General features: G+C 42.7%; 1 protein-coding gene across 2 annotated transcripts in view; it reads left to right on the top strand.

The window, feature by feature from the left end:
- The window catches only part of slc44a5b (solute carrier family 44 member 5b), a 63,053-nt gene that overhangs the window by 10,106 nt on the left and 31,412 nt on the right, over positions 1 to 21,535 (top strand). For both annotated transcript variants that reach the window (XM_082956725.1, XM_014215914.3), the window contains exon 2: positions 19,395 to 19,443. In XM_082956725.1, the coding sequence (XP_082812851.1) occupies positions 19,395 to 19,443 (49 nt within the window). The remainder of the gene's footprint in view (positions 1 to 19,394; positions 19,444 to 21,535) is intronic.

Genomic DNA, 21,535 nt, shown 5'->3' with positions numbered 1-21,535 from the left:
TTGGCGGACAGATAGCCTCCTGCAAAATGTCTTGATAAACTTGGGAATAAAGTTTTGCGTCGATGATAGCAAGCTGTCCAGGCACCGGGGGTAGCAAAGCATCTCCAAACCATGATGCTCCCTCCACCATACTTTACAGGTGTGATGAGGTTTTGATGTTGGTGTGCTGTGCCTTTTTTTGTCCACACATATTGTTGTGTGTTCCTTCCAAACAACTAAACTGTAGTTTCATCTGTCCACAGAACATTTTGCCAGTAGCGCTGTGGAACATCCATGTGCACTTTTGCAAACTTCACCCGTGCAGCAATGTTTTTTTTTGGACAGCAATGGCTTCTTCTGTGCTGTCCTCCCAGGAACACGATTCTTGTTTAGTGTTTTACATATCGTAGACTCGTCAACAGAGATGTTAGCCTGTTCCAGAGATTTCTGTTAGTCTTTAGCTGACACTCTTGGATTTTTCTTAACCTCATTGAGCATTCTGCGCTGTGCTCTTGCAGTCATCTTTGCAAGACGGCCACTCCTAGGGAGAGTAGCAACAGTTCTGAACTGTCTCCATTTATAGACAATTTGTCTTACCGTGGACTGATGAACATCAAGGCTTTTAGAGATACTTTTGCAACCCTTTCCAGCTTTATGCAAGTCAACAATTCTTAATCTTAGGTCTTCTGAGATCTCTTTGGTTCGAGGCATGGTTCACATCAGGCAATGCATCTAGTGAATAGCAAACTCAAATTTTGTGTGTGTTTTTTATAGGGCAAGACAGCTCTAACCAACATCTCCAATCTCGTGTCATTGATTGGACTCCAGGTTAGCTGACTCCTGACTCCAATTAGCTTTTGGAGAAGTCATTAGCCTAGGGGTTCGCATACCTTTTCCAACCTACACTGTGAATGTTTAAAATATGTACCCAGTATAGACAAGAAAAATACAATAATGTGTTTGTTATTAGTTTAAGCACACTATTTTGTCTGTTGTTGTGAATTAGATGAAGATCAGATAAAATGTAATGACCAATTTATGCAGAAATCCAGGTAATTCCAAAGGGTTCACATACTTTTTCTTTCCACTGTATAGTGTATCTAATCCCCCCATTTGAATGTGTCATATAGTGTATTCAACTGAATCAAAAGTTTAGTATTTGGGCCCATATTCATAGCATGCAATGACTACAACAAGCTTGTGACTATAAACATGATGGATGCATTTGCAGTTGTTTTGGTTATGTTTCGGGATTATGTTGTGCCCAATAGAATTGAATGGTAAATAATATATTGTGTCATATTGGAGCCACTCTTTTATTGTTAATAAGAATATAAATATGTTTCTGAACTCTTCTACATTAAAGGGATACTACGGGATTATGAAAATGAAGCCCTTTATCTACTTACCCAGGGTCAGATGAACTGGTGGATACCATTTTTATCTCTCTCCGTGCAGTTTGAAGGAAATTGCTAACTAGCTTTAGCGCAATGACTGGAAGTCTATGGTAAAAGCTAGCAGGCTAGTTTTACCATAGACTTTGTCATTGCGCTAACGCTAGTTAGCCTTGGCTCGCCTAACTACCTCTAACGTGATTTAGACTGGACGCAGAAACATTAACAACGGTATCCACGAGTTCATCCGACTCTGGTGCGGTAGACAAAGGGCTTCATTGCCAAAATCCTGAGGTATCCCTTTAATGTGGATGCTACCATCATTACAGATAATCATGAATGAATTGAGAATAATGATGAGTGAGAACGTTATAGATGCAGAATGGTCATGCCCCATAACATGCTAAGCTATCACCGTTACCACCAACTGAAGACGTTAGGATTTTCTTGGTTGTATATTTATGCATCTGCAACTTTCTCACTCATCATTATTCACGATTCTTTCAGGATTTTCCTTAATCATGGCAGCATCCACGTTCATGTAGAAGTGTTCAGAAACATATTCTATTCTTATTTACAATAAAAGTTGACTCCAAAATGACCCAATACATTATTTGCCATTCATTTCTATTGGGCATAGCATCATCTGAAGCACAACCAAAGCAAACTGCAAATCCATCCAACAAGTTGGAAGAGTCACAAGCTTGATGTCGTCATTGCGTGCTAGGAATATGGGACCAAATACTAGATGTTTGACTAAGTGTAATACGCGATAAGTGAATTGGTCCAAATACTTACGACACCTTCAAATGGAAGGACTAGATACTTAAAGTGCTTTCATTTCTAAATGGTAAAAAATATACTGTATGTATGAAAATATCCTCAAATAAAAGGTGACATTATGTACTGTCACCTCATAAAACAAGATGCTGGAGTATAGAGCCAAAGTATAGAGCCAAATTCTAAATAAATACGTAGGGGAGTGTATATAGTAGACCTAATTGTCTTTGTTTGTGAGTGACATGGTCAGTATACTCAGTATGACTTCATGGGAAAGCTGCAGTGTCTGTCATCTCTCTCCACACTAACCCTGTGTGTCACTCGGTTCCCATGACTCCAGGCCCCTGCCAATCATGTTTCTAGCATGTCAGCTGGAGCTTGACCTCTTACCCCAAACTCAGGATTCAGCCCACACTTTAACGAGATAGTTCGGGATTTTGGCAATGAAGCCCTTTATCCGCTTCCCCAGAGTCAGATGAACTTATGGTACCATTTTTATGTCTCTGCGTCCACTGCTAACTAGTGTTAGCGTTGTCTTAACGCAAAGACTGGATGTCTTCGGGAAAAGCTAGCATGTCTTTGCGCTAAGCTAGTTAACGAAGTCTCGCAAAACTACCTCCAAATTCCTTCATACTGGACGCAGAAACATAAAAATGGTACCACAAGTTCATCTGACTCTTGGGAAGTAGATAAAGGGCTTCACACAAAACCCTGAACTATCCCTTTAACACTGTGATGAAGCAGAGCTAGAGAGAAAGCTTTACTACAACATTCTGAACATAAAGTTTCAACATTTGATTGTACTTTTGTATGCTTATGGTGTAAACTACCTGATCACTCGAGTGCCAATGCAACATGTTGCTGTAATGTTGCTGTAATTATCAAAAGGATGGGAATAAGCTCCTCCATCTGAGAAGGGAATTGAGGCTCTGCGTCTTTAAATGCAGCCTGGGCAGTTGGAGACTTAGTTAGTGGAGCATGGGATGGAGTTGTGCTGACTCCTCATGTTTAGGTCAGCTGCTCTGTCCAAATGGCCTCTCTCTGGTGCTGTTGCTCAGTCAGCCAGCCTGTCCAAATGGTCTTTCACAGGCAGAGAGGCATACTAGGGGTACAAACTATATCGTCCTCCCCAACCTGCCTCTAGCGAAATGGAAGTGGATGAGATGGCGACACACACACACACACAAACACACACACTAGGCAAGCAAGCAACAATACACATTGATTCGATACACACTTGGAGACATGCTCAGTTTGTGCACATTCTATCACACCAACTTTCACACTTCCAGTGCTTTTTCACAGACAATCAAAAACCGTTCATAAGTGACAATTTAGATAGAGTAGCGTTCACCGTCAGAAAATGATGAGCTGGGCACCTTGATAATTAACACATTTCTCGCATGATCAGCTTGCCTGAGTGTGGCATTTTTATACCCATGATTGGCTTTTAAGTGCCTCGGCTCTCTGCCACCACTCAGTCAATATGAAGACTGATGGTATCACAGTGTGGTACTCCTACACACCTTCGTTTACTCTTTATGATGCTCGTACTCATTATTTTGAACGAGGTTATGTTCTTCCCCTGTGAAATGCCTCAGCACTTTTCTCAGACTATTACAGTGGAGCTTATCACAGTTGCCTGACCGTTTTTAGAGATGATGACAGACTTGAGTCAGTTAAAAACTTCCACAAACTCACATTGTATCAAGTCAGGCGATCATGAACTGCCTTTTCTTGACCCTGTGCAAATTGAACAGAGTTGGCTGTAAATGGACAACTATGTCTCTTTGTTTCAGGCAACGCTATGCACACAGGCGTTGCTTCAATATCCAATTTGCAGCACGGATACAGTCCCTCTCTGTGTTGGACTGCTGGGCTAACTTACAATGACAGTGATTTATTAAGCACAGCCCAAAGACAGAGTGAAGGAGACGGCTGCAATCACAAGCATGCAAACAGCTTCAGGTCTTTGTTTGAGTCTGTGATACTGTGAGGTCGGGGATGATGATGACTGTGGTGGAGCATACACCGTGCCGAATGATTCATGGTCTATCAACAGATTCCACACACAGCTGGATCATTATCCTGAGATGAATGTCAGCGATTGCTGCTCCCGTGCTATTTATTCTGTATGTGGGGCCACAGAGGTTGAGGGCCTTATGTAAAACACTTCAGGGATATGCTATTATACCGGGTTCTCAGCCAATTCCACAACGATGTGAATTAGAAAATGACCGAGAGGAAGAGAGAGGAGAGCGAGAAAGGAAGAAGCGCTAGAGGCATAGGCTTATGAGAATCCCTTAGCCTGAGGATAAGCACCAAGTAGTTCTTAACTACATTAAGAGGCTGGCCCTCCCTCAAGGCCCCAAAAATCAATTCTTACTGTCACTTAATCAATTAAGTTAACTAAGTGATTGTTTTGGGTACTGGCTGTAACACCACATACAACTTTAGTCAAATTGGCAACAGACTGATATTAGAGAGTTGTTGTGCACGTCATTGAAATGTCACATTTAATTAGATGTTCAGGAGTCTTATGGCTTGGGGGTAGAAGATGTTTAGAAGCCTCTTGGACCTAGACTTGGCGCTCTGGTACCGCTTGCCGTGTGTATTGCTGTGAATTGTTAGATACTACTACACTGTTGGAGCTAGGAACACAAGTATTTCGCTACACCCGCAATAACATCTGCTAAATATGTGTATGTGACCAATCACATATGATTTGATTTGATCACTGTATTAGGGAGAGGATTTAGTATGAAATGCAATATTTAGTGTGTTAATAACAATAAAGGAAGAACATTGTGCATGCGTGTGTGCGTACTTGATTTAGCATTTAAGCTGTGGTGCCTCCCCAAACCTACATATTACACAAGCCGCCGAAGGTGAATCGAGATGAATAAACAGACGCTGTTCCCGCGTCTCACCCCTAAAATCCATATCAACCCAAACCAAAGCCAGTTGAGCCTGTCGCTGGTCCAGCATGAGACTAATTTCCCAGGAAAACGGGGCTACTACTGACACGCCTGGGGACCTAGCTTTTTTCCCTCCTATCACACCCTGCTTCATCAAACAAGTAGTCAAGGTCACATTCCCCCCAAACACACTGCCTGCTTGCCTCTCTTTCTCTCTACTCTGGCTCTGTCTGCTGCAGGCTAGCTGTCAGAGGCTGAGACTGAAATGCTAACCCTAACCCCCTGGGGGAGCCCACCCTGTGCTCTGCTGCCTCTCTCCCCTTACAGAGTGGATGTCAGTGTGGTGTCTTACTGTTTTGGAACAGGGGACTGTTTAAATATTGCTCATATGTACTCACTCATATCTGGAGTCCACTCCAGATACGCCAGCCACAGTGCATCTGTGGTTCTGGTGGCTCACTTGGTTGGAGCGTGGTGGTTGTTAAGCCAGAGTTGTGGATGTGATTCCTGCATGGGCAGAGGATCTATTGGGGAATTGAGTTAAGCTGAGTGAGGGACTCAGGAGTCTGTGATATAATTGCAGACGTTTGGGAGTTCTTGTTTGTTAAAGGAGAAGATCGACTTTTCCAGGTGTATGTGACATTAGTGAGAGAGAGAGAGAGGGAACAGTGCTGAGAGGGAGACTGTGGTTGTATGCATGTCCTAATAAACGGAAATATAATACAGCCCTCTAGAGTGTTTAGACTGCTTTGATTTATTCTGTGATGGATTCCAAATCCTTTATTTAGGTTGGGCCATAGCAGGGAGAGTGGGTAGTGTGATCAGCATGCTGCACCCAATGTGAGGCGCAGCGTGGTTTTATGTTAAGGCCATTCTCTGTGTGTGTGTGTGTGTGTGTGTGTGTGTGTGTGTGTGTGTGTGTGTGTGTGTGTGTGTGTGTGTGTGCGTGTGCGTGTGCGTGTGCGCGTGTGTGTGTGTGCGCGTGTGCATGCTCGCACGTTCAGTGGGATTTACTAATATCTAATATACTACTGCACTTTGAAGCCTAAGGTCTGCCCTAAAGATCCACTCTCTTGACCCTTGGTGTCCCAAGCCTGTGACAAGTTGGGTTTGGAGGAGTGTTATGACAGAACACAGACAGACTGGGTCGATACAGTATACAGGCCAGAGAGAAGAAGATGAACCTCAAATAACTGCTACTGTTTTCAAATCAAATGAAGTGGAATTGTATTTGTCACATGCACCGAATACAACAGGTGTAGACCTTACCGTGAAATGCTAACAGACAAGCCCTTAACCAACAATGCAGTTTTATGGAAAATAAGAGTTAAGAAAAGATTTACTAAATAAACTAAAGTTAAAAAAGTAACACAATAAAATAACAGGGTGTACCGGTACTGAGTGTAATATGTACATGTAGGCAGGGGTAAAGTGACTATGCATAGATAATAAACCGTGAGTAGCAGCAGTGTAAAAAAAAAAGGGGGGGTTAATGCAAATAGTCCGGGTAGGCATTTGATTAGCTGTTCACCCATCTTATGGCTTGAGGGAAGAAGCTGTTGAGGGGCCTTTTGGACCTAGTCTTGGTGCTCCGGTACCGCTTGCCGTGCAGTAGCAGAGAGAACAGTGTATTGCTAGAGTGGCTGGATTCTTTGGCAATATTTAGGGCCTCCCTCTGACACTGCCTGATATAGAGGTCCTGGATGGTAGGAAACTTGGCCCCAGTGACGTAATGGGCTGTACGCACTACCCTCTGTAGCGCTTTGCAGGATAGAAGTATGGTAAGATTTGCCAAATGGAGGGCAACGGAGAGCTTTGTACACGTCTCTGTGTGTGGAGTAAAGCTGGTCTAGAGTTTTTCTTCTTCCATTGGTTGCACGTGTGACATGCTGGTAGGAATGAGGTGAAACGGATTTAAGTTTTCCTGCATTAAAGTCCCAGGCCACTAGGGGCGCCGCCTCTGGATGAGCATTTTCTTGTTTGCTTATGGCCTTATACAGCTTGTTGAGTGCAGTCTTAGTGTCTACATTGGTTTGTGGTGGTAAATAGACAGCTACAAAAAATATACAGTGCCTTTGGAAAGTATTCAGTCCCCTTTTTCCACATTTTGTTACGTTCCAGCCTTATTCTAAAATGGATTAAATAAAACAAATTCCTCAGCAATCTATACACAATATCCCATAATGACTAAGCGAAAACAGGTTTTTAGAATTTCTTTGAAATGTATTAAATATTAAAACAGAAATACCTTATTTACATAAGTATTCAGACCCTTTGCTATGAGACTTGAAATTGAGCTCAGGTGCATCCTGTTTCCCTTGACTATCCTTGAGATGTTTCTACAACTAGATTGGAGTCCACCTGTGGTAAATTCAATTGATTGGACATGATTTGGAAAAGCACACACCTGTCTATATAAGGTCCCACTGTTGACAGGGCTTGTCAGAGTAAAAAAGAAGGTGACCAAGAACCCGATGGTCACTCTGACAGAGCTCTAGAGTTCCTCTGTGGATATGGGAGACCCTTCCAGAAGGACAACCATCTCTGTAGCACTCCACCAATCAATCAATCAAATGTATGTATAAAGCCCTTCTTACATCAGCTAATGTCACAAAGTGCTGTACAGAAAACCAGCCTAAAACCCCAAACAGCAAGCAATGCAGGTGTAGAAGCACGGTGGCTAGGAAAAACTCCATAGAAAGGCCAGAACCTAGGAAGAAACCTAAAGAGGAACCAGGCTATGAGGGGTGGCCAGTCCTCTTCTGGCTGTTCCCGGGTGGAGATTATAACAGCACATGGCCAAGATGTTCAAACATTCATAGATGACCAGCAGGGTCAAATAATAATAATGACAGTGGTTGTTGACGGTGCGACAGGTCAGCACCTCAGGAGTAAATGTCAGTTGGCTTTTCATAGCCGATCATTCAGAGTATCTCTACCGCTCCTGCTGTCTCTACAGCATGTCTGGGACAGGTAGCACGTCCAGTAAAAGTCAGTTGGCTTTTCATAGCGGTGCATTCAGAGTTCGAGACAGCAGGTGCGGTAGAGAGAGTAGCAAGCAGCAGGTCTGGGACCAGGTAGCACATCCGGTGAACAGGTCAGGGTTCCATAGCTGCAGGCAGAACAGTTTAAATTGGAGCAGCACCACGACCAGGTGGACTGGGGACAGCAAGTAGTCATCAGGCCAGGTAGTCCTGAGGCATGGTCCTAGGGCTCAGGTCCTCAGAGAGAGAGAAAGAAGGAGAGAAAAAGAGAGAGAATTAGAGAGAGCATACTTAAATTCACACAGGACACCGGATAAGACAGGAGAAATACTCCAGATATAACAGACTGACCCTAGCCCCCCGACACATAAACTACTGCAGCATATATATTGGAGGCTGAGACAGGAGGGGTTGGGAGACACTGTGGCCCTGTCCGATAATACACCCGGACAGGGCCAAACAGGCAGGATATAACCCCACCCACTTTGCCAAAGCACAGCCCCCACACCACTAGAGGGATATCTTCAACCACCAACTTACCATCCTGAGACAAAGCAGAGAATAGCCCACGAAGATCTACCCCACGGCACAACCCAAGGGGGGGCGCCAACCCGGACAGGAAGATCACATCAGTGACTCAACCCACTCAAGTGACCACCCCTCCTAGGGACGGCATGGAAGAGCACCAGTAAGCCAGTGACTCAGCCCCTGTAATAGGGTTAGAGGCAGAGAATCCCAGTGGAGAGAGGGGAACCGGCCAGGAACAGACAGCAAGGGCGGTTTGTTGCTCCAGTGCCTTTCCGTTCACCTTCACACTCCTGGGCCAGACTACACTCAATCATAGGACCTCCTGAAGAGATAAGTCTTCAATAAAGAATTAAAGGTTGAGACCGAGTCTGTGTCTCTCACATGGATAGGCAGACCATTCCATAAAATTTGAGCTCTATAGGATAAAGCCCTGCCTCTAGCTGTTTGCTTAGACATTCTAGGGACAGTAAGGAGGCCTGCGTCTTGTGACCGTAGCGTACGTGTAGGTATGTACGGCAGGACCAAATCGGAAAGATTAGGCCTTTATGGTAGAGTGGTCGGACGGAAGCCACTCCTCAGTAAAAGGCTCATGACAGCCCGCTTGGTGTTTGCCAAAAGGCACCTAAAGACCCTCAGACCATGAGAAACAAGATTATCTGCTCTGATGAAACCAAGATTGACCTGGAGGAAACAACTGGAGGAAACATGGCACCATCCCTATGGTGACGCATGGTAGGGGCAGCATCATGCTGTGGGGATGTTTTTCAGCGGCAGGGACTGGGAGACTAGTCCGGATCGAGGCATAGATGAACGGTGCAAAGTAAAGAGAGATCCGTGATGAAAACCTGCTCCAGAGCACTCAGGACCTCAGACTGGGGCAAAGGTTCACCTTCCAACAGGACAACGACCCTAAGTGCACAGCCAAGACAACAAGGCAGGAGTGGTTTCAGGACAAGTCTCCGAATGTCCTTGAGTGGCCCAGCCAGAGCCCGGACTTGAACCCGATCGAACATCTCTGGAGACCTGAAAATAACTGTGCAGCAACGCTCCCCATCCAACCTGACAGAGCTGGAGAGGATCTGCAGAGAATAATGGGAGAAACCCAAAAAGACTGAATGCTGTAGTCACTGCCAAAGGCGCTTCAACAAATTACTGAGTAATGGGTCTGAATACTTATTTAAAAGTGATATTTCAAATTTCTAAAAACCTGTTTTTGCTTTGTCAATATGTGGTATTGTGTGTAGATTGATGAATTAAAAAAAAATCTATTTTAGAATAAGGCTGAAACGTCGGATCTGCTGAGGGCTTTGCCTCATCAAATATGAATGAAAAGAGAAGTTCTCTCAAACCTGCACACTGTGCTTGCTTTGCGAAGTTGTTGATATTTGCAATGCAGAACGTTGAAGATTTTTTTCCCGCATGACACCATGCTGAAAAAAGGGTGAAAGGGGTTGAGGAACACCCGACATTCTGCAGCCAGTCACTCCCTGTCTAATTATGTTCATGAATGGGCAGAATGGAAAAGGCCAACTGAAAGGCGTCTCAGCTCCAACCCAGGCGCTGCACCTGCAGTGGTGGAGCCGTTTGCCTGGCCACCCTATGAAAGAAGCCTGTGTTACATAGTGGAACATGAGGACACTGGTGCCTGTGTCCGCCTGTGTTGTTGTGTCTGTGTACTGGATGTGTTTATGGGGAAAGGCTGAGAAAGTCGGAGGAGGAGGGGAGAGAGATGAGAGAGAGAGCAGGGGGATACAGTGCCATACTGTACTTGTGTTGACATTGACAACAGTGTATATGAGGACAACAAAAATGCAAAAGCCCAATATATCTCCATAAAGAGGCATTTAATCAAGGAATATACTGCTATTTTTTTGGCCTGAACTCATCCCCGAATAATGATTTTATAACAGACACAAATACATTCAGTCTGGCATCCCTTTCTAGCCTTTTACAAAGCCTCTTACAAAGCCTCTTCAGCCCTATCACGGCCCTCTACCAAGGATATCCTGTCCTACCAAGGATAATGACACAAAAATAATGACTCAGTTCAGTAAAAAGTCCCATTTACAGTAATTTGAAAATATCTTTACCCAGTAGTTTTTTTTCCAGTAATAAGAGACATTTTAGTTTCTGCTTTAGTTACATTGCTCTCACATAGAACTAGACCAAGAACTGACTGAATGAATTGATAAATTATCCAGAATCAGACAGACTCTTTGCCTGGTGAATCGGTTTGAGCACTAACTGTCTCCATAACGCATAAGTCTACGCTATTACAACCAGCCCCATCAGGAGGGCTCCAGCAAAGGGATAACAGCATTATTTTCTCTTCCACCAAAAAACTTGAAATACAACCTGATGAAAAACACCCTCAAATTATTTTCCCTGAAGCGCTGAGCTTTATCACTCCACGCCGGGCTGTTACGTTAGGAAAGGCTCCAGCACAGGCATTTTGAAGTTGCTTCTCACCACTCAGCTTACTTTAGCACTGTTTGGAATCGGCCTGACTGAAATCAAGACTGTCTAGGTGAAGCTGTCCTATAACACTCACCGGCCATTTTTTTTTAGGTACACCACCCCGTTTAGGAAAATGGCTATGGCTTGTTATATATAGCAGGCAGACAGGCATCGAGGCATTCAGTTACTGTTCGATTGAATGTTAAAATGGGCAAAACAAGTGACCTAAGCAACTTTGAGCGTGGTATGATCGTCGGTATGATTGTCGGATCCAGTATCTCAGAAACGGCCGCCCTCCTGGGCTTTTCACGCACGACAGTGTCTAGGGTTTACCGAGAATGGAGCGACAAACAAAAAACACCCAGTTAGCGGCAGTCCTGTGGGCGAAAACAGCTCGTTGATGTCAAGAGGTCGAAGGAAAATGGCAAGAATCGTGCAAGCTAACAGGCGAGACACAAACAGACAAATAACGGTGCAGTCCAACAGTTGTGTGCAGAACGGCCTCTCGGAATGAACAACTTGTCAATCCTTGTCACAGATGGGCTATTGCAGCAGACGACCACATCGGGTTCCACTTATATCAGCTAAAAACAACAAGAAGCGGCTCCAGTGGGCACGCGATCACCAACACTAAACAATTGAGGAGTGAAAAAACATTGCCTGGAACATGACAGTGAGTGGCCTGCGCAGTCCCCAGACCTCAACCCAATAGAGTATCTTTGGGATGAGATGGAACGGGCTGTTCGCAGCATGAATGTACCGCCGTCCAATCTGCAGCAACTGCATGATGCCATCGCGTCAGCATGGACCAACATCCCTGTGGAATGTTTCCAACACCTTGTAGAATGTCCTGAAGAATTCAGGCTGTTTTGGAGGCAAAGTGGGGGTCTGACCCGGTACTAGATGGGTGTACCTAATAAACTGTCAAGTGAGTGTATATCTTCAAGGACATCCATTGATTAACCACTGAATGATTGGAATTGGAATGTGGAATTTGAGGGGAGTGACACAACTTTGTTAAACCATCAATCTGTTATGTCACAGTCAATGATGGCAGGTCAATGCTATGGTGTAGACTGACCCATAATCTGTTGCTTTGGCAGACAGAGGATGCAAATGGGATTGGAGTACAATGATTTGTGATATGTAATTCTATACCCAGTCTGCTCTCAATACCCCAGAGAGTAGCTATAATCACCAGTTCATTTGCAGTGGATGATGAAATCATATTGTTTTTCTCCTACAGAAATGGCAAACATTAGACATGAGAGATTTGCTGAGGCTTGTTATTTGCCTGGACAGATAATGACCATGTTAACCCCTCACTGGCCTCGATATCTAGACTACGGCATCTGGCTTTGCAAAAAACTAACCCCTCACTACAGCACACATCACACATACTTGCAAACTATACATGGCATTTGTGTATACATATTGCTAACATCCTCATTCTGTATCTAAACACTATAAACACAAACCAACTACAGACATACCAACTACAGATAACTACAGACAACATATTTGTCTGTGCCCTACGTGCACAACATGCACCATCATCCCTAATTTCATAAGTAAAGTCTGAACGTGAGATAGACTAACACAATGTCAGTCGAGGGGCCTAGCAGACACCAGTCGCCCTTACAAGAAAAATAGATTTAAACATATTTTTGGATGTTTTAGAAAATATTATGAATTGACCAAATCATATAATTATCAAAAATGTATTTAATACATTGAAATACATCTGGGCATTATAAACACCTGCTCTTTCCCTGACATAGACTGACCAGGTGAATCCAAGTGAAAGCTACGATCCCTTATTGATGTTAAATCCACTTCAATCAGTGTAGATGAAGGGAAGGAGACATGTTAAAGAAGGATTTTGAGGCCTTGAGACAATTGCATTTAAAAATGTTTCTGATAAATGTATTAAATATATTTTAGAAAAATATATGATTTGGCCAAATCTTTATATTATCTAATGTATTGTGGAAATGCATCTAAAAAATATATATTTTAAATGTAACATAAAATAAACACACTGCATTACTTCTTAATCTGTAAATATTTTATTTAAAACAATTCTAGAATTGAATCTGCATTGTTGATTGCCTTTGGGTTATTTCATCTGATTTCATAGCTGTAAAGATTAAGGAAATGTTGAATCGAATTGTGCAATAAAATAATGTATATTGCTTGAGCGTTTATTGAACAGATATTCAATTTAAGTTCAATCTTACCATCAAATATGATGCTGCTATCATAAAGACATCAGGCAGGCACCATCAGTTTGCACCATCAATGTGTTGGGTAGATTGTTAGGGGGTAGAACTGCTTTAATATTGCAGACATATTGTGACTTCTATCAATGTAATTGTCTGCATCATATTATTTTTTTGTAAAAATTTATTTTATTATATTTTCCTTCTTTATTATTTTACCCTAACCCTATCATCCCTCCCCTAATTTGAGTAAACTAATGGACAACAATACTTACTTCTACTTCCAGCGTATACATACTATATACATTTTACAGACACATATTTTACATTAGTTATGTTTTTTGTTACATTTGTTATTTTTAGTCTGACCCTTCAGCTTCTATTAGCCATATATTTGTCAACTATGCTGTGATGTTTCACAAAAGTCTTGCACCTTTCTATTCTCATAGTTTCTACAGATTGTAAATTAAAGATACAATGTTTTTATATTGATTGACTGATTATGTCTTTTCAAATCACCTAGCAGTGCTATTTGCAGAGTTAGCTAAATCTTCAGCCATTCCTGAACCTGCAACCAAAAACCATCAATGTTGGTGTGGACAGTGGAATTAGTAATTAGGTGTATTCATTGCAGATCAGCAATTTAGAATTTAAAATGATGTGCATTGTCCTGAAAAAGGATTGTATAACATTTTTCTTCCACATTTAGTCCATTCCCTTCGACAAAATTCTTAGCATTGACTCACAATTCCAAGCCTTATTCATCTCTGCTTAGTGCTTACACATACAGTATAATCTTCAGGGCTGCACAGAAATTCTCCATTAACGTCAGCGTTTGGAAACAAAATGTGACAGACACATTTGAAGACATTTCTTGAAGTAATTAGTTAGAAACATGACAGTCAAAGCTTAGAAAATCATGCAGTTATAAATACTGGTGAATCAAATTTGAAATAAATATATATTACTTGACTGTTTATTGAACACCTTATTTAGCAGAAGTTCAATATTTACCTTCAGAAATGATGCTGCTATCTTTAGGACATCAGGCACCATCAGTTTGCACCATCGATGTTGCTGTGCACGGGTTCAACTGCCACAATATGTCTCGCAGGCATTTTCCAAATGTTGTTGACTATAGCCTTTCGTTTTCATCCTGACCCCAGCAACACATCACACATCAACTACTCTCTTTGCACTGGCCAAGTCTAAGTACAGTCATCAACCAAGGCCAAGTATACTGGTGGTTCAGTGTTACTGATGAATGTCAGGCCCCCCCGGTAATATATAATGGGAGTATAGTCGAGTTTTGTGAACCAGAGTAAAGCTCCGAGGCCTTCTGAGAGGAGGAAACGCCAGGCTACTGTGGTGAATCCACCAATAAAGCCAAGCGTTCAGGATTCACAGGTTGTGCCCAATAAGCAAATCCTGGTTTAGTGTGTTTGTACTGATGAGAATCTAGTGAATTTCAGCCACTCATGTTGTTGATTAATGTTGTAAGAGTGCTCTGGAAACTCGCATTTAGGTATTTACCTCTGTGAGTATATGCACCCAATCGTATGGTGACATTGATCGCCAAGCTGGTGACCGCTTTTTACACCCTAACAAGAGGCTGATACCCACGGCCCCCATTGGTTCCCCAGTAGAACCCACTGGCAGGCCTCTGCATGGACTTACTGAGTGTTCATCACTGACATAGAGACAGAGCGATATCTCAGGCTCTCCCAAGACAATCTCCTCCTTGCCCCTTGCTGTTGCGCAATCTGTCCTCTTGCCGTTGGCTTCCCTTCATCTCTGTATGAATTCGCATTCTCAATCCTCCCCTTGATACCGACCAGTCTGTTTTCACCACGATGGCTGACAAAGACCAGGGAGCACTCAGTCGCTTGAAATATTCACACACCATAGCAATATCAATGAAAAAAATGTTTTCTGTCTATTTGCATTCTGCCTGGTTGCTTGAGTCCCGGTCCAACAGATAGCCAGCTCACAACCCCCGGCAGCTGGAGCTCTAATTAGCTCTGATATGAGTTAATGTGATGCAACCTGCCAGCCGCCGGTTTGTAAGAACATCCACCGGGATATAAAAGCAACTTAAGGCAACTAATGATGCATCACAGAGAGGTAGCAAGTTTCTATTAGTATCATACGCCTTGTGGAAGTGCTGACACGGATCCAACCAATCTCCTACTGCACGGGACCCACTTTCAATATCTACTCTGAAGCCATATACTGTAGGAATTGTCAATGGTGAATCTGTTTGGCCAATAGTCATTGCCAGTTATTTGAGCTAGCTGTGAAAGTTCTGTTGGAAGCGTCTATAGCAGGAGATTTCAAACTTTTCTTGCCCTGGGACCCCCACACAGGCAAACTGGCAACCCCGGGACCCCCATCATGTTATCAACAAAAAAAAGTAACGTCTTGTCATGAAGTGAATGTTAATGGAAAATAAGTAATCAACATTTCAAATGAATAGATTTGGTAGACGGTGTCATTATTTTGACCTCCCCACAGTTCATTGGAAGAGGGAGTATAAACTAACATCTAAGTCTATTAGCTAGAAAGGTATCTTGGCAGTGTAGAGAAAATGTTGCTGTTGTAAAGATAATTTCCAGCAATTCTAAACAGTTTGGCATGGAGCTGAGAGACAATTTTGCAGTTTTAAAGCTAATTTCCTGCAATTCTATGCATTTTGCCATGACTAATGCTATGTTCCGCCGCTTTTGATTCTCCCTGAGTGTCTAGCTTTTATTTGATTGTAAAGCCTTGTTCTTATTGGCAGTTTGAAGTGACTCAAATCATATTCAATTCAAAAGTGTTCTTTTTCTTGAAGTCTGAACAGCCAAAAAGCACATGGAATCTGATATTTTAAGCCACATTTTAAAACCACCTTCATAGGTTGTTTGAAGTCAGATACATTTTACATTTACATTTACGTCATTTAGCAGATGCTCTTATCCAGAGCGACTTACAAATTGGTGTATTCACCTTATGATATCCAAATCTGATTCCTGGCCAATCGGATATATTTGCCCCTCAAGTGGTTTTTAGACTGTTATTTGGCATATCTTGTTGCTTGCTAGCAACTCTGTTGACAGTTTGATGAGGACATGTGGTAGCTAACTAGCTTGTTAATTGTTCAGAAACAAGTAGGGAATGTGCTAGAAAGCTAAGCAGCTACCTAGCTAGCTAGTTGACTGCTGTGGCTAGCCAAAAAGGACTTGTTTTGTAAGTCCAGATCATTATCACACTATGATTTTGAACATTCAAAGCAACTGGGAAACGTCCATGGCAAGCATTGTTGTCACCTTAGCTTGCTACATAACTTCTGAGTGATAGGAAGCACAAGCACCACCATAAATCAGCCTACACCACTGCGCACGGACCCATCGTTACCATGACAACTAGCGTAGCCATGTCAGCAAAGGACTGCTGTCAGAACACACACATATGATTTGGTCACTTCTAAGAAAACGGATTTGAAAAGGAAAACTGATTTGAGCATTAAGGCCTGCAGTGTGAACGAGGCTTTAGTTTTCAAAGATCGTAATATTAAAACATGACTCTGAAACAGATTTTCCATCCTTTAAAATTAACACTTAGATGGCCTGCCTAAGAATTTTCTATACAAAAAAAACCTTTGCTCCAATGACTATAATTTCCTGGATGCAGAGACATAAAATGGGTATCCACGAAGGTATTCTGTTGCAGCTAGTGATGGTCATAAAATAATAATGTTCCACATCAAAAATCCCCCCAAATCCCCCCCCAAAATAAAATCATGGGCCCCCTGCAGAACCTCGTCCGCGGATCCCAGTTTGAAACCCCCAGGTCTATAGGACCATGCTGGTGCAAGTGTCCTGGGTCCCATTCCAACATCTTGCAGATGTTGTAATGTTGTAATGCAGATTTGTTTTTGCTGCTTTTGCCTGAGGAAATAGATGGTGTTGCTGTCATGACCTTCACGTCTTGGAACATGGCAAGCTAAAGCATACTGCCATAGTACAGTAATTGGTATTTCACTGCATCATTGATGTCTCATATCTTTATAGCATCAATTTGCATCCGTGTCTCAATCATATCGATGTAGTTTGCCAATTAAAATAAGTAAATGTGCTGTATAAGGCGGTAACACACTAGCCTGGTCCCAGATCGGTTTGGGCTGTCTTGCAAACTCCTGTGGTCATTGTCATGCAAAACATGACCAGGCTATTAACACACATCAACTACGACTGCACCTGGTCGTGTGTCTACGTGTCCTTGGCTGAGAGATGCAGATTTATCCAAGAACACCTCCAAGGTCCCATCTTTTATTTAGAATCAAAACACAACAGCAGTACAGAACAATAGGCTGCGTACTCAGTGGTTTGGATTATAGTGTTTCTGTCGCAAGGGTTATGAGTTCAATTCCCTTGGATCTGATACTTTACATTCGGTACATCGCTTCGGATAAAAGCATCTGCTAAATAACTAATGACTCTTCCGAATGTTATCCCTGAATATCGGAACAGTGCTGATGAGAGAATGTCTTAAACCAGAAATAATGAACGTCACAGACATGGGATTGATCATCAACGTAAGAGAAATTCCATGCGTCTTTTTCACTCTCTCCGTCTCAGCCAATGACATCCAGTGATTAATGAGTGCCCAGTTAGGAGGCCAAGTGCATAGTACAGTATCCATGGTGCTGGGTTCTGCCAAGTGAGCTGTATCTCTCAGAGCAGAAGCAGGTCTTCAGAGACAGGCAGATGGGAGATAAGCCCACTCATGCTGCTCTGAGAAATTACACTCTGTGTGATGATGAATGTGCTCACAGGAACCGTTCATACTGCAACTCCATGGGGGCACTAGCAAACATATGCATTATGCATACACACACGTGTGGGTATACACGTCGACACACACACTCAAGTATACACGCAACAGGCACACACGTGCGCATGCACACACACAACCAGATTTTTAGGAGGGCCACGTGGGGTGGGCTATAGTGGGTTTAAAGTGGGACTGATAACATTTACAGTGTCAAGTGGAGATTCCTGTGCAGTGACCCAGATATGCCTTCTGTGCTTCTGTGCAGTTAAATTAGATGATTTATAAACCCCCAAAGGCTCTGTGTGAAACACAGAACTTTCTGTTATCTGTAGCAGAGGTTCCCAAACTGTGGGCTGGGACTCAGTCCCGGCTTTCAACTTACTCTTGAAAGTTGTAGTAGTAGAATGCACAAGGTGCAATTTCTAAATTGGGTAGTTTTCCTCTTGTCATGTCAGTCATTGCATACCTTAGAGATCTATTTATAACTTGTCAGAAATGTCCAGAACAACTAGCCTATGTCAGCTAATGTTTTTTAAGACCATAGATTTTGTTGTAATGTTTGAGTCACTCAAATATCACATGAATACACATACGACATGGCAAAATGTATTGAATTACAAGACAATTAGCTTTAAAACTGCAAAATGCTCTGTTCACCCTATGACAAAATGTGTAGGATTGCAGGAAATAAGCCTTCCACCAACAAGAGGCTTGTGAGTATTAGACAGAAGTAGACTTGGTATGTTCCCCAGTGCTGAGTTTGGGAACCCCTGATCTATAGGAGCTTGGCATCATGTTAGCACCTCAGTACAGCTACAAGGGCTGTGTCCCAAATGGCACACTATTCCCTACATAGTCCACTGCTTTTAACCAGAGCCCTATGGGTCCTGGTAAAAAGTGGTGCACTATATAGGGAATAGGGTGCCATTTTGGACACAGACACAGAGAGGAGCTGTGAACTGACCTAGTTAGTGCTCTCCCAGGCAGTTGCATGTTAGGTTTATTGCAGGACAGGACCAGACACAATGTTATGACTACTGGTAGATGTGCTGCTGATTTACTCTTCTCATTGATCACCATGAGCATTCCTATCAGTAATGCCATGTGCAGTTATCGTATGTTGCTCGAGGACAGTTTCTGCTCTATAGTCTTAAGTCTACATGCAATAACTTATCATTTGCTCTCTTCCATGATGTCACTTGTCTGGGTATCAGAGATTTACTATGGATGCTCCTGTTTCTAAGCCTAGTAGTTCACCAAGGCCCAGTTGTTTCGCATGTTAGAGGCTAACCATGCAATGATCTGCTTCGCCTACAGGTGAGCCACGCAAGTTTGACCCGGGCTTCAGAGGACCTATCCATAACAGGTACTGTATCCTCTGGTCTCCTCTGACTTCCCTTGCATGAAGAAGCAATAGAAACATGTACAGTAATAAGCTTGTAATTGACTCCATGATGGACGTTCAACAGCGTATTGATAGTTATTCCCCAATGGGGTTTTTTCTCTCTCTTTTTGATTTGCGCCAAAAATAGGCCTATAGTCATCTTCTCAATCTGCCATAGAATTTAATTGTGCATTCTATCAAAACCACTACACATCTTATATTTTTCATTTTTTCCCCAAATGAAAATATTGACCTTATTGTTTCATAAGCTTTTTTGCATGTCACTCTATGTGTTGACGGATTGATCGTTTGTCAGGCACTGTTAATAGAGAGGGAGGCTGAGTGCTGGCAGCTGTCTTCGCTACATCACGCAGATCAATAGCTATTAGTTACACGATCGGCTGGCGTTAGCCCAATGACACACATTATTAACCAGCCTGGGAGACCGGAGGAACACAAACTCATATATCACAGGGAAGCTGCCAATTAAGTACTTCTTTCCACATATACCATTCACGTATAACCTGGCTACATCCTTTTTATTTGAATGCCTGGCTTTATTTGAATGCCTGGCTTTATCTAGTACATATACCAATATCCTGTTGCTATGTCTTGTTTACATTTGTTTGGATTGTCATTGGCCCTCACTTGAGTCCGCCATCCCACAAGACAACATAGTAAACAAGATTGCTCAATTACCAATTTAGGATGCAGCTGTGTATGTCTTATAGCCTTTCAACTTCATGGTTTTACTCTTTACACCACTAATTTCTGCCCTGAAGCGTATCATTACTTCATACTGTAGAATAGACATATTCAAGACCAGCTTCATACACTGGTGGGGAAAGCATGTTCCGGTCCCCCCCGAGCTTTTATCTCACCCTCTCCAGCTCGTTTTACTCCTACAGCTGTGGACTAAAGTGAAGACGCTTTGATGTTTATCTGGCTTAGAGGTGTTTTTAAATGAGAACTGAGAGAGAACTGACTCTCCTCCGGTTGTCTTTTTGTCTCAGAAGCTCACTGCCTAAATTAATTCTGTGTCTGTGGTTACTGAACAGTCCTCCAAAGAGTAGAGAAAATGGAGATGCATTGTAGCTCTGAATAATTCCGGCTGCCATTATGCTGCGGTACGGGTGATAAATCAATCCATAAAGTACATCATAATAATGTAAGAATTGAATAATGCCATTGACTAGGGCCGGCACGATACCAGTATCGGGATTCCCATTAGTATCGTGGCAAGGAAACAAAATGCGAAGCAGATTTAAATTCTTTAGGAAAACAGCCCAAATGTTGGAAACCAACATCATTATGTTGTCATCCAGAGTCACATTTATTTTCCAAGCTACAGCACACAATATTTTACATACAGAAGGTCTGCTTTGTTTTCATTTTTGCCTTGAAAAAAATATCCCGATACTGGTATCGTCCCGGCCTGAATAGTGGACTGCACACCTTTTAGTCAAGACACATACATGGACTGTACATTTGTCCTTGAGACTTCTGCAGGGAAGTTGAAAAACATTCAAAACCCCTGTGCCTTCTACTGCTATATCTATTGGCTCTCCAGACCGTGAGAAACTTCCTGGTGTGTTCCAACATGTGGGAATCCATTATCTCTACCCCTCTCTCCCAAACTCTCTCCCTGTTCATTTTCATTATGTGGTGGAAACAGGCGGTCAATGGTGACACACCAGAACTGCAGCCACGCTATTCTGTGGCAGCGTCGACCGGTCATCACCACCACAGCCATGGCAGCCATGGCTCCCCAAGTGGAGTCAGCTTTACGAATAGAACGCTCTGTCACAGAGCTTCACATGTCACTGACAGGAATGCCAGCCGGTACCCACTGCCTCACAGCACTTAGAATAGCAGCACACATACATACCCACCCAGCAGGGGAAAGGAAATGGTTCTAGCCGACAGCTTTTGGTTTAGCTATGGAGATCTAAGACTTTTAGACTATGACTGGGATTTTGCATTGGACCACATTTGCAGTCGGGCTGCGTTTGCGTCACAGAGATGAGAGAAAGAGACCTTGTTTATTTGTCTCATTTACCAGCTTCCTTTCAGC

Source organism: Salmo salar, chromosome 10, assembly GCF_965601325.2.
Source record: "Salmo salar chromosome 10, fSalSal1, whole genome shotgun sequence".
Taxonomy (NCBI): domain Eukaryota; kingdom Metazoa; phylum Chordata; class Actinopteri; order Salmoniformes; family Salmonidae; genus Salmo; species Salmo salar.
The sequence above is the reverse complement of the archived record's forward strand: the minus strand, read 5'-3'. Positions and strand labels throughout refer to the sequence as shown.